The 15,727-nt window shown below is 37.9% G+C and overlaps 1 protein-coding gene and 1 pseudogene across 1 annotated transcript; both read left to right on the forward strand.

Moving 5' to 3' along the window:
- Positions 1 to 3,161: 3,161 nt before the first annotated feature.
- On the forward strand, positions 3,162 to 8,785 carry LOC132152704 (uncharacterized). The gene is made up of 15 exons (XM_059561527.1): positions 3,162 to 3,294; positions 3,365 to 3,706; positions 3,794 to 4,144; positions 4,436 to 4,543; positions 4,627 to 4,722; positions 5,325 to 5,417; positions 5,622 to 5,672; positions 6,083 to 6,196; positions 6,442 to 6,591; positions 6,812 to 6,889; positions 7,150 to 7,248; positions 7,419 to 7,502; positions 8,206 to 8,301; positions 8,427 to 8,522; positions 8,694 to 8,785. The coding sequence occupies exons 1-15, from the start codon at positions 3,237 to 3,239 to the stop codon at positions 8,768 to 8,770; spliced, it is 1,893 nt and encodes a 630-aa protein (XP_059417510.1). The 5' UTR covers positions 3,162 to 3,236; the 3' UTR covers positions 8,771 to 8,785.
- A 43-nt stretch (positions 8,786 to 8,828) lies between these two features.
- Positions 8,829 to 15,727, forward strand: part of LOC132130348 (butyrophilin-like protein 2) — a 51,053-nt pseudogene continuing 44,154 nt past the window's right edge.

Raw genomic sequence — 15,727 nt, forward strand, 5'->3', positions numbered from 1 at the left:
TGGCTAAATAACTGGCGCGATTATGGAGTGACCACCTGTCCCGTCCGCTTTTTGTTGACATTACGTCAGCTAAGATGTATATGGGAACTTCTCCCTTCTCCACTTTTGCTGAAATCTTATTGGCTAATGCCAGCTGGGGGCAGCTGGCCAATTGACGCAAAGCATGCAAATACTGACAGGTTCGCGGTTCGCTAGCACAGCTGATCAAATAGCGGCCACGGCGGCTAACATAATGTCTTGTTCCCGCCTCTCAGGGAACCGAGGTTATGATTATAACCGGAGACGTTCCACTCTCGAGGCGGTAACTCAACATTACGTCAGCTAAGACGTATATGGGAACTATATATTATCCCGCTGTGAGCAGTGAAGAAAAGCCTAGAACAGAGTCAATCACCCCCACACATAAGCAAGACAGTTCTAGCCAATGGTCGTGTAGCTAAGAGTGTTTCTACAAAGTAGAAACTAAGAGTAGGTCTACAATGCGCTTTGATAAGGTGAGAGCAAGAAGCAAGGCAGTCTTCAGGGAAAGCTCCTTAACCCTAATTGAAGCTAAGGTCTCGAACGGCGGTAGAGATAGAGCCCTCAAAACTAGAGCTAGATCCCATGGCGGCACGGAGGGCCGTGAAGGACACAATCTCCTCGCTCCCCTGAGAAAACTGATTACCAGAGCATGCTTAATGATTGATTTCCCGTCAACCGGGGAACGAGAAGCGGTAATAGCGGTCACATACACCTTCAGCGTGGATGGCAAACTCCTGCAGTCCATTCTGTGCTGTAGAAAGCGCAAAACATCCGACACGGAACAGGTCCCCAGGTCAATATGAATGTCCTCGCACCATTTTGTGAAAACTCCCCACTTCATGAGTGTAGAGTGTCCTGCTCGTTAAGGGTCCCCACAGCGGCCACACATCAGGGTTCCACAGCTCGGGTGTCACCAAAGAGACCAGAGGGAGTGACTCGAGCGTTTAAAAGCGCCCTGTGGTCCGCGTCCTTCAGGTCAGCTAGGGTAAGCCATAGATGCCTGTTAAAGACGAGCATGAACCCCATGGAACGGCCAATGGCTTGAGCGGAGCGTTTGGTAGCCATCAGCGCAAGATCAGTTGCCGCACGCAGATCCCTGATGATGTGAAGCAGCTTTGGCTGGTTGAAGCAGCTTTGCCTGGAACACCTGGAGTATAGCCATGGCGTGAAGAGCAGAAGCTGCCTCCCCTGCAGCAGCATAGGCTTTGTCCGCCTGGTGGGCTGTGAACCTGCACGGCTTGAAGGGCAGGCTGCGGTCTGAACCGAACGCTGAGGTAGACGGGCACAGGTGCACAGCAACAGTCTCCTCAACATGGGGCCATGCGCACATACCCGTGTGCCTCCACCCCTTCCACGTGCGCGAACATGGCCTGCGTGGTAGAGTGGGTGTGTGCAGCCCACGACTTCACCACGCGCTCGTGTATGTCTGGGAAGAATGGGGTTCTTCTTCTCAATGCGGCCGGGCGACGGCTCGACTGTAGGGACCATGAGTCCAGCTTACTTTTCACAGGCTCGTCAGGTGCATTCCAGGTGAGGTCCAGCTCCGAGACGGCCTTGCCGAGGATCCTGACGAGCTCCCTCGTGGTCGGGGCGGTCCAACTGAAATGCCCAATCCTTCTCTGACGCAGAGAGTGATATGGAGTCATCTTCTTCGCCAGCTCCGAAGGCGATGAAGTTCGGGACAGCTTGGGGGGGGGGGGGGGGAGAGATATCGTCCGCAAAGCTGACAGCGTCGAACTCGTCTTGGGGCGGGGGAGGGCCCACCAGCGGCTCGCTGGCAGCAGTGGGCCTCATCCCTGCTATGCCCAAGCCACTTCCCAGCACTTGGCAGCTCGGCGCAGTGGGCGCACGTGTCATCCATGAAAGCTGCCTCGGCATGGGCGAGGCCCAGGCAGGTCACACAGAACTGGTGAGGGTCCTGCGGGTCAATGGGAACCACACAAATCTGACAAGTAGCAGCCATCGAATGATGAGAGGATACGGGTTTATAATCCTCTAATGCAACTTCTACGATGGCAAGACAAGACTTCTAGCATGAAGACATAACTTCTAGCATGAAGAAAGAGATTCTGACGTAATTTTCGTGCCCATGCAATTTATACTGCCCGCGAACCTGTCAGTATTTGCATGCTTCTCGTCAATTGGCCAGCTGCCCCCCTGCTGGCGTTAGCCAATAAGATTTCAGCGAAAGTCGAGAAGGTAGGAGTTCCCATATACGTCTTAGATGACATAATGTTGAGTTACCGCCTCGAGAAGGGAACACACGTTTATTACTAATCAATCAAATGTCTCCTTGCTAATATAAACATATGCATAATCATTACTTTACTGGTTCTTTGTGGCAAGCCTTATGTGTGTGGTCAAAACGCTTATTATCCTGTAGATTATGGCCTATTTAAGTAATTAAATTAATATAAAGGGGCGATACATTTACTACTTTTTGCAGGTCAGGAAGCGGGTCGGGTATAATATATATATATATATATTTTTTTTTTTTGCGGTCCGAGTTGTGGGCTGGTTAGTTGAAAACATCGGTCGGGTGCGGGTTGTGTATACACTGACCCGTGCATCACTGGCCCTGACAGTAGACTGTATAAAAACAGGTCCTGACGCGCAATATTCAATAAAGCTAAAGTGAAATTGTTTCTTTCCTCCTGTGACCCTCAACGAAAAGACTCTCGTTTTCATTTATGAAGTAGCTTTGTCTAATTTTAATACACGATGGACATTCTTACTTGTATTTTAATATCACTACTTATTATGAACGTAGCTGATGGTAAGTATGTTTCTTCCGTTTCTGTGACGTCTCTTAAAGGAACTGACTATTGTTATTTCCTACTTATAAAAAATGGGGTCTTTATTGCCCTCTAAATCAAATAATTTCCCATATCTCTTTTTCTAACCCTGCTATGATTTGAAAGGTCGAAAAATACAGTTACACCCATCAAAACGCCTATAAATAACACTCATATTAAAGCAGAAGTACAAAAAAAAATAATAGAGAAATGTCATCTTGTTATATTACCAATCTTAATCGTGGTTGGCTTGACCGTGTTTTTCTGAACTGTATTTTCAGTGCCTGTTCTTATCATCTCCTGATGTGAACATAATTCAATAAAGCGAAAGTGAAATAGTTTCTTTCCTCCCGTGACCCTCGTCGAAAAGGCTGTCGATTTCATTTATGATATAATGATAGCTTTGTCTGATTTTAATTCATGATGGACATTCTTACCTGTATTTTAAGACCACTTCTTATTATGTTGGTCGCTGATGGTAAGTATTATCACTTTTAAGTTTACACGCGATTTTTAACACATTACTTAATTTGTCTGTTTCTTGATAGGGTTGATTGTGCGCGGTCCCTCTGGTCCTCTGGTTGCTCCTCTGGGATCTTCAGTGGTTTTGCCCTGTTATGTTGATGAACTCTTATCAATGGAGGATCTGGAGGTGGAATGGAGAAGAGCAGGCTCAGAGATTCTGGTTCATCTGTATCAAGATGGCGAAGGTCCACCAGAGTCCCAGCATCAGGATTATCATGATAGAGCTCATTTCTTTACTGATCAGATTCAACATGGAAACTTCTCCCTCCGTCTAGACAATTTGATGCCTGGAGATGAGGGAAAATACACCTGTAAAGTTTACAGTCAGAAGGATTCTGGAGAAACTGTGGTTCAAATAAAGCATGGTGAGTGAGAGCCACCTGAATTCTGCTGAAAAATATTAAACAGATGTATTTTATGTGATGGAATTTAAACAATTTTTATTCTTTCAGAGCGTTTGCTAGTGTATGGATCAGATTGGTCAGTTTCTGTGTCTGTGGGTGAGGACGTCACTCTGAACTGCTCTGTGGACTCTCACATCACACCTGAACACATTGAAGAGGTTTCATGGAAGAAAACAGATGAAGATATTCTGGTTCTGCTCTTCCAAAACAATGAGACTTTATCAGATTCATCAGATGAACAATACAGAGACAGAGCGGAGTTCTTCACTGCAGAAATCCCCAAAGGAAACTTCTCTCTCAGACTGAAGAGTGTCAGAACTGAGGATAAAGGAGTTTACATGTGTCAAGTGTTTGCTGGAGGACTTTCAGCCAATGCAACTGTTTTACTGGAGCAGCTGGGTGAGTCCACAAACATAGTAAAAAGTAAAACATGTTGTTCTGTTGACACAATTTGAAAATAGCATCTTTTATCGTTTCCATTTGGTGTAAACAAGATGCTCGTTAAAACTGCTGGTTTAAAATCTACCACGCAGTGTAAGGTGCAAATAACTGTTAAAATGGTTGTAGGAGGTTATTTAAATAATGAATTGCCTTGATTGCAAACCTCCTAATTATATAAGAATCAATGATTAAATACACCAAGTTGATTCAGTGTAGATGCAAATGTTATTCTTGATGTTTGTTTCACAGGTTTCTCTTCTCGGCACATAGCCGTGTTGTTCTTCTGTTTCGCTGCTGGCTCTGGAGCTGTGCTTCTGCTCTTCTCTCTGATCTACTGCAGATCAAATAACACTGTTTGTAAGTGAATGGCTATATATATTGTTATTTAAATCTGCATGCCACAAAGTAAGTGTTTTGTTAATTTTAACTATGATCTCCAGCCACAAGCAACAAAATCAGGAAACTTCAGGTTTCTCTGGTCTTTTGTCCAAACATCTGTATGTTCTTGGCCTTCATCCTCTGGGGCTTTACTGAAGGTGAGTAGTTTAGTGTTCTCAGTTATATTTGTAAATATTAAAATGAAATAAGTATAATAATATATTAAATAATCTTAATATAATCTTAATAATGTTCTTGCCCATGCTGGTGGGAGAGGTTGGAATGGAAGATACAGATTGTGTGGAGAGGTGTCTTATTCACCTAACAAGCTGACATTATGATTAACTTCTTAAAGTGAAAGTGTGCAAACTTACAACATCAGCAGGTATCAAATAAATATTTCCCCCACTGAAAGGGACATGAGTGTGGTTCACAAATAAGGACTGCACAAGAGTTAAACATAAAATAAAGACTTTAAAAAACTTTACAGTACAGTATACATTAATACGATTATTCCAAGTCGTCTGATACTTAAGTTGTGTCCAACATAAGAGATGATCTGGAGAATTAGATATTTCAAATGTCATACTTATGTCAGTGTGATATTTAATTTTATTTCAATTCATTTATGTAATTTATGTATTTATATATATATCACACATCAGGTTTTTGATTTGTCATTATGAGATGTAGAGAAAAATGTGGAAAATAAAAAGTCTCAAGTCTCAAGTCAATAATTTCATAATTGATTTTGTTGCAGGATTTCTATATGAGACGATTTGTTGCTGTGCTCTTTATATTCTGAGGCCTCTGACAATGATTTATGTTGCACCATATTTAGAGAAGATGTCAGGTTTGTATTTTTCATTGTTTTTTTTTTCTTTTTATATCATCTGTTTTCTAATGTCTGAAATCCCCATAATCTCTGTTAGTGATCTTTATGAGTTTTTTATTTTATTTTTTAAATGAAGTGCAACCATGTGGAAATGAATTATTGATTTTCTGTGAAGTATTGCATGTATTTGTTTGTTTTAAAATATATTTTTTTTGTTCACAGGAATCTACCTTCGCTCTGAATTGTTTATTTTTATGGTTGTCTATTTTTCAGGTTGGTAAATCCAAACATTTTTCCATATGAGCATGTGTATTATCATGCTGTCATTATTGCACAATATTAGTTCAGAATAATCTGCATTGACCTTAAAATACCAGCATTGGATAAATACTTCAGTGTATCGTGACTAATGTATCAACTTTACCACTTCACTACTAAGAAATGTAATGTAGCTCTTTAGTTGTGAAACTATTTTATTAATAATTTTTTTTAGTAGTGCTGACAAGAAGTCTCTGTCCTGTGTTTGTTCTCTCCAAGAGCTTTAACAAAATGCAAATGCTGTCTTGAACTGCTGCATAACTGTGCTTTTACTGAATAACTGCATATGTTAGAATGTCATCAGCCAATCAGAATCAAGCATTCAACAGTCACATGGTTTAATGTCTGCTGTTATTCTGTTTCAGTTCTTTTGAGTCGAGCTTGGGGAAATATTGGACATTATGCAGAGTCTGAAAAAATAACACTAATAGCTGTGTTTGTAGTCATGATTCTGCTCTTTGTCATCAACTTCATTTACTGTAAGTATTTCTGTTTCCATTTGTTTGTACAGTGTAAGTGCTGTGAATCTGTTTTCTCATCTTATATTAACTTTGTAAGAAACAACTAAATTGTCAGCGATCTTCATGAGTACAGTAATTCCCATATAATAATGATGACACAATGTTAATCTAATTTGTTTTTTACAATCTCTACGAACAAAAAAAAAAAAAAAAAAAAATCACATCTGAAGCAAAACTGAAAACGTTTATTTATTTTCTTTTAGTATTTACTGAAATCAAGGAGATGTCATGTCGTGGAGAGATATGTGAATGGATATGGAATAAATTAACATTTATAGCTGCATTCAGCTTTTTCATTCTGCCTTCATTACAATTCACCCTCCTGTTCATCGCTTTCAGAGCCACTGGAGGAGGTCAGTGACTCTTTATCAAATCTGTGACATTAATGAGGAGTAAAAATATTCACAAATTAGAACAGCAGTATTAGTGTTTAACACTGAGAATTAAGTCTCATCTTTGTTCATAAATTAAATGAAAAGAAAAACATTGCATTATTACAAAAGTCTCTGTTACAGAATACAAAAAATGATTTCAGTAAATCTTACACAGATGTTGCTATTCTTCTGTTTTTAGGGTTTTTGATCTCCATCATTTTCCCGTTCTTATTTTTTCTGACATTCACCTGTTTACCAAAAAGCCAAGATAAAAGCTGTAAGTATGTGATGAATTCATCTGTTTATAGTTCTGCGATCAGTGAGTAAACAGAGTTTTAGTAAATCTGGATGATTCAAAGACCAGTGTCACAGTCTAATCTGAATCTTACTAAAGTTCAGTTCAGTTGTGAAATGTTTTCTCTGTTACATGATTCATTTTACATTTATGTTTTTTGCTTTCATTTTCACATTTTTAAATATCCAAGCAATCTCTGTTTTGAACAGATTATTGTATTAAAACTTTCAAATCTTCTTCAGGTTCAAATATGCTCAATGTAATATCGTGGATGATGGTCATGTTTATCATGACTGCAGTAATGATGTATTTCTACATCGAAGCACTGAAAAATGAAAAAGGTACAATTCCATTCCTAATAACAGGAAATTATTAAAACATATTTATCTAATTCCCTCTCAGAACATAATTCACGTGTGTTTCATTTATAAATGAACATTTGAACATGGATCTCACCAGTCATTGAATATTTAATACAATAAAGTCTAATAATACAAATATTCTTGTGCAGATGGAGCAGGATGGACCTGTACAGCTGTATTTGTGCAAGTGCTCTGGATGATCGGAATGTACATTCATATTACTGAAGATCTGGGTACAGTATTGATCATCTACTCGATTTATCTTTAAAAAGTTTTTCCTTCCTGGTCTATGGCTTTAAATATGCCTACAGTGTGCTACCAATTTGGAAGAGATTTTCATTATAATGCTAATAAAATAAAACATCATCGATGGCTCTCTCTCTCTGATTGGGGAAATTGACATTACTTTCACTGTGTGGTTCACTCTACCCATAATGCACTCTGATTCACAGCGTTATAGCTAACATTGGTCAAAAATATCAATACACAACACAACTAGCCTATATTGCTCATTTACTAAAATGGCTTAAAATTATGAATTTATATATTTATATCAATTTAAATTTGCGTGTGCTTTATGAATTTGTGAACATGTAACTACAGAAAACCGCATGAGTGTAACATGAGTGTTTGTTCCTTAAGGGCAGAATTCAGGATTTATTAATCAACCTTTTTCAGTACAGTTTAGCCATTTCAAAACAAAATAATAATCAAATAGCTCCTCCAGAACCACACAACAATATCCTTATGTAGAATTGAGAATGATAATAAAATTGGCAATAAATATAGATTAGATTAAGAGTAGTTTAAGATGGATTCTCATTCTAATGGTTGAAAGTTTTAGTGGGTAATAAACGGTGTTATGACTCTAAAGTGAATTAATAATCTGTTTTATATAGGACATCTGAACAAAAAAATGCTGAATCTATTTTACAGATCTCACCATTAAAAAGATGCTGTTTGTGTTTGGGTCAGTTGGAGTTGTTTTACTGAACTCTGTTACACTGATGACTGAACTGATACTGAAAACAGGTGAGTCAACACAACATTTTATTATGCTACAGTGCCATATGCTGTAATTATTGAAAAAGAATATAATGAAGATGAATTTAAATAATACTAATGATTATAGTCTAATATTTAGATTTTATTTTCAGTTAATGGAGAGCGTGTGGTGGACATGAGAGTTGTCGTCTTCACCTCTGAAAGTCTCTTTGTGTTTTCTTTGCTGATTTTACTCTTGTTTCAATCCTGTAAGTAAAACTGGTATTATTATTTCTCTGTTTTCATTTCAAATCTTCAACATTTGTTTAATGTCCTTTACATTCATTTCAGCTGGTCATTATGTGTTGTGGTGTCTTGTTCATAATGAATAATTTAAAACTGATTTAATGGCTTAATTAATTCTGCCTCTTAACACACAGGGATTTCTGATATAAAGCGCCATCAATGTTGTCAGGTTAGTATTATTGCAATGATTAGAGATTTACAGTCAACCTGAAATTTAGTTCACGTTTAATGTAGTTAACATATTTATCTGTATTATCCAGAAAGCAGCGATGACTGAATCAAACCAGAACCAGGATTCACAGGTCAGTATCTTGTAGATGCTTTTATTGATTTTATTATCAACCTACAATAAAAGACTATTTGCTTCATATTAAAGTCATCCTAAATAAGTAGATTAAAACATATCTCTTTTCCTGAACCCAGAATGCAGCAGGATCTGATGAAGCTCCAGCCAATGAATCAAACCAGATGCTTTAATTATATGAACTCTCCTGAAGACTGAGGATCTGGAGGCTGGTAGGACTGACATGACAGAAGAAACGCCTGATTCAATGGAAACACAGACATGATCAACAATGAGAGGAAAACACTCTTAATCCAACATTATTAGCATTTGTTCAAACTCCCAGAAGCGCAGTTATTTAAGATAAGAGATCAAACTTATCCTTAATTTGTAATGTAGCTATATATGTTTTATTTTTTTATATTTTTATTCTTGGCTTTGTAAGTAGCCTAACTATAAATATGTTAATTGTGGCATCAAACTTTTTTTTTTCTTTAATGTAGCCTAATAATGATTTGGTTTTGAGACTAGCTGTTTCTAACTGTAGATGGGGTTGGGTACCGAAACTGGTACCCGGAACCAGTATGCACTATCATATGATAACTCTTCGTCTTTCAGCGCTCTTCAGTCCGCAGACCGCAGCGGAGCATCGTGAGTGGACTCAAACAGAAACACAAGGTGTGTGTTTATCGACAGATTGTTAGAATATCTGTATCTGTGCAGATCTTTGTCATAAATGCAGTTTACAAAAGGTTACGAGGGAGCAGTCGGTTTCGCTGCGATCACCGCTCAATGAAAATCTAGCCCTTAACACATATAACGGATACTTTAAGTATATTTAAATAAGTATAATTAAATTATACTTACTTTATACATACACTACTGTGCAAAAGTCTTTGGCACTTTAGTATTTTCACCCCAAAGATTGTTGTTCGGCCAGTTATTTATATATTTTGCTGTAGTGTGTCAGTAGAAAATATCAGTTTACATTTCCAAATATTCATTTTGAGATCTGTGTGTTTCAGCTCTATGGAGCCCTTTTGTTGCACTTGTTGTATTTGTGTTTCAGTTTACTTGTTTTGGCTTGGTTGTGTGGTTGCAATGTGTTCATAGTCAAACTCCAAAATCAGATTATATTGAATTCTTTAAAAAAATTACATTTTATTTTAAATAAATTTTATTGACAAAATATTTTAGTTTGTCTTGTATTTTTGTTCCATGCGATCAGATAACATTTCAAGCTGTCATGTGACAACATGCCCCTCAGCTGTTACAATGTACCCCATCTACAGGGCATTTTGTCACATTTTCCCTTCCCATTTTTGGGGGTAAATAAAGAAAAACGTATACACTATAATTATTAAACAAAGCAACATATTTATACTAGACAGGTGTAAAATTACTGGATAAATAGTTAATAGCTATCAATAAATTGGATTATTACAGTTTAAAGATAAACAATGAGAAACAGGTGAATAAGAGTGAATGTTTAAAGTTAAGAAATTATTTCAAGACATGTAAAGCATTTTGTCTCGTTTATGTGGGCCGTCCCAAGCATAGGTTGCAATGTGTTCATTGTCAAACTCTAAAATCAGGTACGGGGCATGTTGTCACATTTCACTTCCATTTTGGGGGGTAAATAAAGAAAAATGTATACAATGTAATTATGAAACAAAGCGACATGTACATCTGTACTAGACAGGTGTGAAATAACTGTGGATATATATATATGTGGCGGGCCATTATCGGCGTTAACGGGAGACTCTTATCGGGCGATAAAAAAAAATATCGCCGTTAATCTATTCTCAAAGTTGGGTTGGGAGCTGGGTCTATACTAGGCGAGCTATGATGACTTTCACCTTGACATTTTAGCGCGGATTTATGCCTAACCGAATTGCACTGAAGGGGGTGAGAACTAGTCTTTAAACCCGTGTGTATGCCTACTGTGAAATTACCACATCAAACGCCGGGTTTGCTTCAGGGAATTTGTAAAAAAAAAATTTAAGAAGCTTCCCAATGGAAACCTCGACAAGACGCACGCCTGTTTCACAAATAATATGTCTGCAGTGCGTATGCAGTCCGTGTGCGTTACATATGTGGTGCTGAAGCAGCACGGACTCATACTCATTGTGCTTTCTCACAGGACACGTTTGCAGTCCACTACTCAGTACGTAAACGATCGCTGCACTGCTGCAGACGCACTGTTCCTGGAACGCACTGACGGACCGCAACCACGTGAACGCTGGAATCCGTTAACATCGGTGTGTAAAAAAATACGCAGCGCATGCGCACTGCAGATGGAGTAGCCTATGTGTGAAATAGGCGTAAGGTTGTTTGCACCTTGTGCTATGTGGAATTAGTTTACAGCTTTCTCAAGCACTTTGTGATGCATTTTGGAAACAGGAGATGAGCCCCTGGTCTAATGCACGACCTGGCTTGAGAAACCCGTTCTAAAAGACTTACTTTTAGTCATTATTTTATTTGGGTAGCACACATATTCTGAATGCCTTTGGCAGAATTCAAATGAGGCATTGTAATCTAGATTAATCTACATTAATTCCAAGATTACAGTGAGATTAATCTAGATTAAAAAAAATAATATATGCCCACCACTAATATATATATATATATATATATATATATATATATATATATATATATATATATATATATATATTATTATTAACCCCATGTGGATTTACACAGTTTGAGAAAGTCAAAAAGTGCTACTTTTGTGCCCTGCTCTCCATACATACTGCTTCACTGCACAGAAATGACTTCCTATTTAAAAATGGTTGGCACATGCCACTGAAAACCAATGTGTCATTAAAGATAACGCGGCCTTGAGTTTAAGATGCAGGATGATTTTAACTTCCCGCTTGTCAACACAACAGCAGCCAGAAAACCATGATGGTCTAAACATGTAGGATTTTGTATATGAAAGATGCATGTGCCATGTCAAAAAAAAAAAATAGATTTGAATAAAGAACGGACCATAAATTACGACTTAATTCACTGAATGTATTGTTTTTAATCATAAATCTATTTATCATAAATTGATACATTTATTTACTGGTTTGCTGCTTCACGTGACTAAAACAAACTCTTGTTTACTCTTGTGTACTGTAGGTTCGTTTTTTTTTTTCGTTTCTTTTTTTTCATGTTGTTCATTTACACCTTTGCTTTATTTTTTGTGAAGCATTTTTTTCACTTTGCTTCAGCTGTGATGAAGAGACATCCACTCTTGCATGTCATGTTTTTTCCATGTTGGGGACGGAGCAGTGAAGGAAGGGGTGTGTTTGTTTGGGTTGATTTCAAATATCAGCAGTTTCTCAGAATCTGGTTTATCTGTATTAACTACAGTTCCTCTGAAACCGCTTTCAGTACATCTGGATCCACCAGACTGCTCTCTTATAAAACTTCAGGTTTGATGAGCTTTGAGCCACAGAGCTGATTATAATTTTTAATAACTGAAAATGGACAACCTGCTTATATTCATATTTGTATCTGTCATTCTGATTAACGGTATGTACATTGATTTTCACTCTTGTAGTTAATGCATGAAACACTGTGCATTTAAATGGATAAGGTTACAATTAAAAACATTTATACAGTTATTTATACAGAATTGTTCTGTAGGAAACAAAATCAAAAGTACCCCCACTTAATGCTGTATCAATGGCATTTTATTGCAGATATGACAAACTATCCAGTGCATTATAGTTTGTACTTAGGAGATCAGTTTCTGTTTCAACGTGTTTTTGCAGCGTTTAGCAATGTAGCAAACCACAGACAATCTGTTGACTTCTTGAATCAGAGGTGTTTATAAGGTTGGAATCCACTCCCCGCTCATATCGCTGGAGGTTTTTTTTTTTTTAGGTATAGTGTTGAGCATAAATCATCTCGTTACAGGGGCGTAAATCATGCACTTTTTCGGGCAAGTGTGTTCACATTGAGGTTTTCAAAAGCAGGTGTGAATAAATATAGATTTAAATTTAAAGAGTCAGTATAGTCTGTGAATGATCTGAAGTTTTACTCTGACCCAGAATAAAGAGAGATTTTATACAAGGAAAATTCATACCAGGAAATTCCTAATATGGACAAAAGAGACTAGCTATTGCTGTATAAGAACAGTTGCTTTCACAGAGAAACTGAAAATTTTGGAAACATGAAGACATTAATCATACGATAACAACAATATATGGTTGACAATAAATGGTAAATTGAACAATACAGTGCTTGTCATAGCATTTGTTACAGTATAGAAACTATTCTGCCTCATTATGTGAAAAAAAGTGTTTGTAGTATATAAACATTAACAAATCATTATTACTGATTATTGTCCTGCAGTTATTGTTTTTGAAGCCAAATAAAATCTAGAAATTAGACAAAAACTAAAGGTGCCTATACACTACCATTCAGAAGTTTTTGAACAGTAAGTTTGTTAATGTTTTTAAATAAGTCTCTTCTGTTCACCAAGCCTGCATTTATTTGATCCAAAGTACAGAAAAACAGTAAAATATTGAAATATTTTTACTAGGCTATTTAAAATAACTGTTTTCTATTTTAATATATTTTAAGATGTAATTCATTGTGATTTCAAAGCTATATTTTTAACATCATTATTCCAGTCACAGGATCCTTCAGAAATCATTCTGATATTGATTTGCTGCTCAAAAAAATGTGTGTGCGTGCGTGCGTGTGTGTGTGTGTGTGTGTGTGTGTGTATGTGTGTATATATATAAAGGATTATTAGGAACACCATACTACTAATACTGTGTTTGACCCCCTTTCGCCTTCAGAACTGCTTTAATTCTACGTGGCATTGATTCAACAAGGTGCTGAAAGCATTCTTTAGAAATGTTGGCCCATATTGATAGGATAGCATCTTGCAGTTGATGGAGATTTGTGGGATGCACATCCACGGCACGAAGCTCCCGTTCCACCACATCCCAAAGATGCTCTATTGGGTTGAGATCTGGTGACTGTGGGGACCCTTTTAGTACAGTGAACTCATTGTCATGTTCAAGAAACCAATTTGAAATGATTCGAGCTTTGTGACATGGTGCATTATCCTTCTGGAAGTAGCCATCAGAGGATGGGTACATGGTGGTCATAAAGGGATGGACATGGTCAGAAACAATGCTCAGGTAAACCGTGGCATTTAAACGATGCCCAATTGGAGGATGCCCACACCATTACACCACCACCAGCAGCCTGCACAGTGGTAACAAGGCATGATGGATCCATGTTCTCATTCTGTTTACACCAAATTCTGACTCTACCATCTGAATGTCTCAACAGAAATCGAGACTCATCAGACCAGGCAACATTTTTCCAGTCTTCAACTGTCCAATTTTGGTGAGCTTGTGCAAACTGTAGCCTCTTTTTCCTATTTGTAGTGGAGATGAGTGGTACCCGGTGGGGTCTTCTGCTGTTGTAGCCCATCCGCCTCAAGGTTGTGCGTGTTGTAGCTTCACAAATGCTTTGCTGCATACCTCGGTTGTAACGAGTGGTTATTTCAGTGAAAGTTGCTCTTCTATAAGCTTGAATCAGTCGGCCCATTCTCCTCTGACCTCTAGCATCAACAAGGCATTTTCGCCCACAGGACTGCCACATACTGGATGTTTTTCCCTTTTCACACCATTCTTTGTAAACCCTAGAAATGGTTGTGCGTGAAAATCCCAGTAACTGAGCAGATTGTGAAATACTCAGATCGGCCATCTGGCTCCAACAACCATGCCAAGCTCAAAATAGCTTAAATCACCTTTCTTTCCCATTCTGACATTCAGTTTGGAGTTGGGGAGATTGTCTTGACCAGGACCACACCCCTAAATGCATTGAAGCAACTCCCATGTGATTGGTTGATTAGATAATTGCATTAATGAGAAATTGGACAGGTGTTCCTAATAATCCTTTAGGTGAGTATATATGTTATATGATCTAGTTCTTTATTAATGAAGTGTAAAATCTTCCAGAGCATTTGCTAGTATCAGAATCAAGTCGCTCCATATCTGTGTCTGTTGGTGAGGACGTCACTCTGAACTGCTCTGTGGACTCTCACATCACACCTGAACATATTGAAGAGGTTTCATCGAAGAAAACAGATGACAATGAAGATATTCTAGTTCTGCTCTACCAAAACAACAAGACTTTTCCAGATTCATCACATCAGAGATACAGAGACAGAGCTGAGTTCTTCACTGCTGAAATCCCCAAAGGAAACTTCTCTCTCAGACTGAAGAGTGTCAGAACTGAGGATAAAGGAGTTTACATGTGTAAAGTGCTTGCTGGAGGACTTTCAGCCAATGCAACTGTAGTTCTGGAGAAATTAAGTGAGTTAATGGATGAATAAGTACACAATAATTGGGGCCTAAATTTGAACAAATAACAATATTTACTTTTAAATGGCAACATCAAACATAAGTTACCCCATGACTGTTGTATTCAGTAACTGATGTTTGTGTTTCACAGGTTTCTCAGTTTCGCAGATAATGGTGTTGATTCTCTGTATTTCTGCATCTGTATCTGCCCTCCTGCTCTTCTGTCTTATCTACTGCAGATCATCTAATGAAGGTAGAAATATTCTTATTTGCTGTATTCTGTTTGCGTCTTGAAGGAGTGAAGTTAGAGAAGTCAAAGGATAAACCATATTTATTTATTGTCAAATACACAAAAAGACTAGTGCCAAAAGACGTTTGGGACAGGCAAGGCTGCATTAATCTCCTTTGGTGTTTGTGCTAATGGACCTCTCCAGCATGACTTATTAATATTAATTAGATCAGGTGAAAGAGCTCTCTGGGCAGTCACAATATTCATGAGCTAAGCCTTATTTAATTTGTTCAACAGGATTAATGTGAGTTTTTTAATATTGTTTCCCGTGAC

This window comes from Carassius carassius, chromosome 1 (assembly GCF_963082965.1).
Source record: "Carassius carassius chromosome 1, fCarCar2.1, whole genome shotgun sequence".
NCBI lineage: Eukaryota > Metazoa > Chordata > Actinopteri > Cypriniformes > Cyprinidae > Carassius > Carassius carassius.

What these genes read in the sequence shown, in the direction of transcription:
- LOC132152704 (XM_059561527.1), top strand. Translation starts at nt 3,237, where the DNA reads ATGATGGACATTCTTACCTGTATTTTAAGACCACTTCTTATTATGTTG. An exon ending in TGTCATCAACTTCATTTACT is followed by an intron (nt 6,197 to 6,441) that starts GTAAGTATTTCT and finishes ATTTTCTTTTAG; the next exon opens with TATTTACTGAAATCAAGGAG. An exon ending in TGAACTGATACTGAAAACAG is followed by an intron (nt 8,302 to 8,426) that starts GTGAGTCAACAC and finishes TTTTATTTTCAG; the next exon opens with TTAATGGAGAGCGTGTGGTG.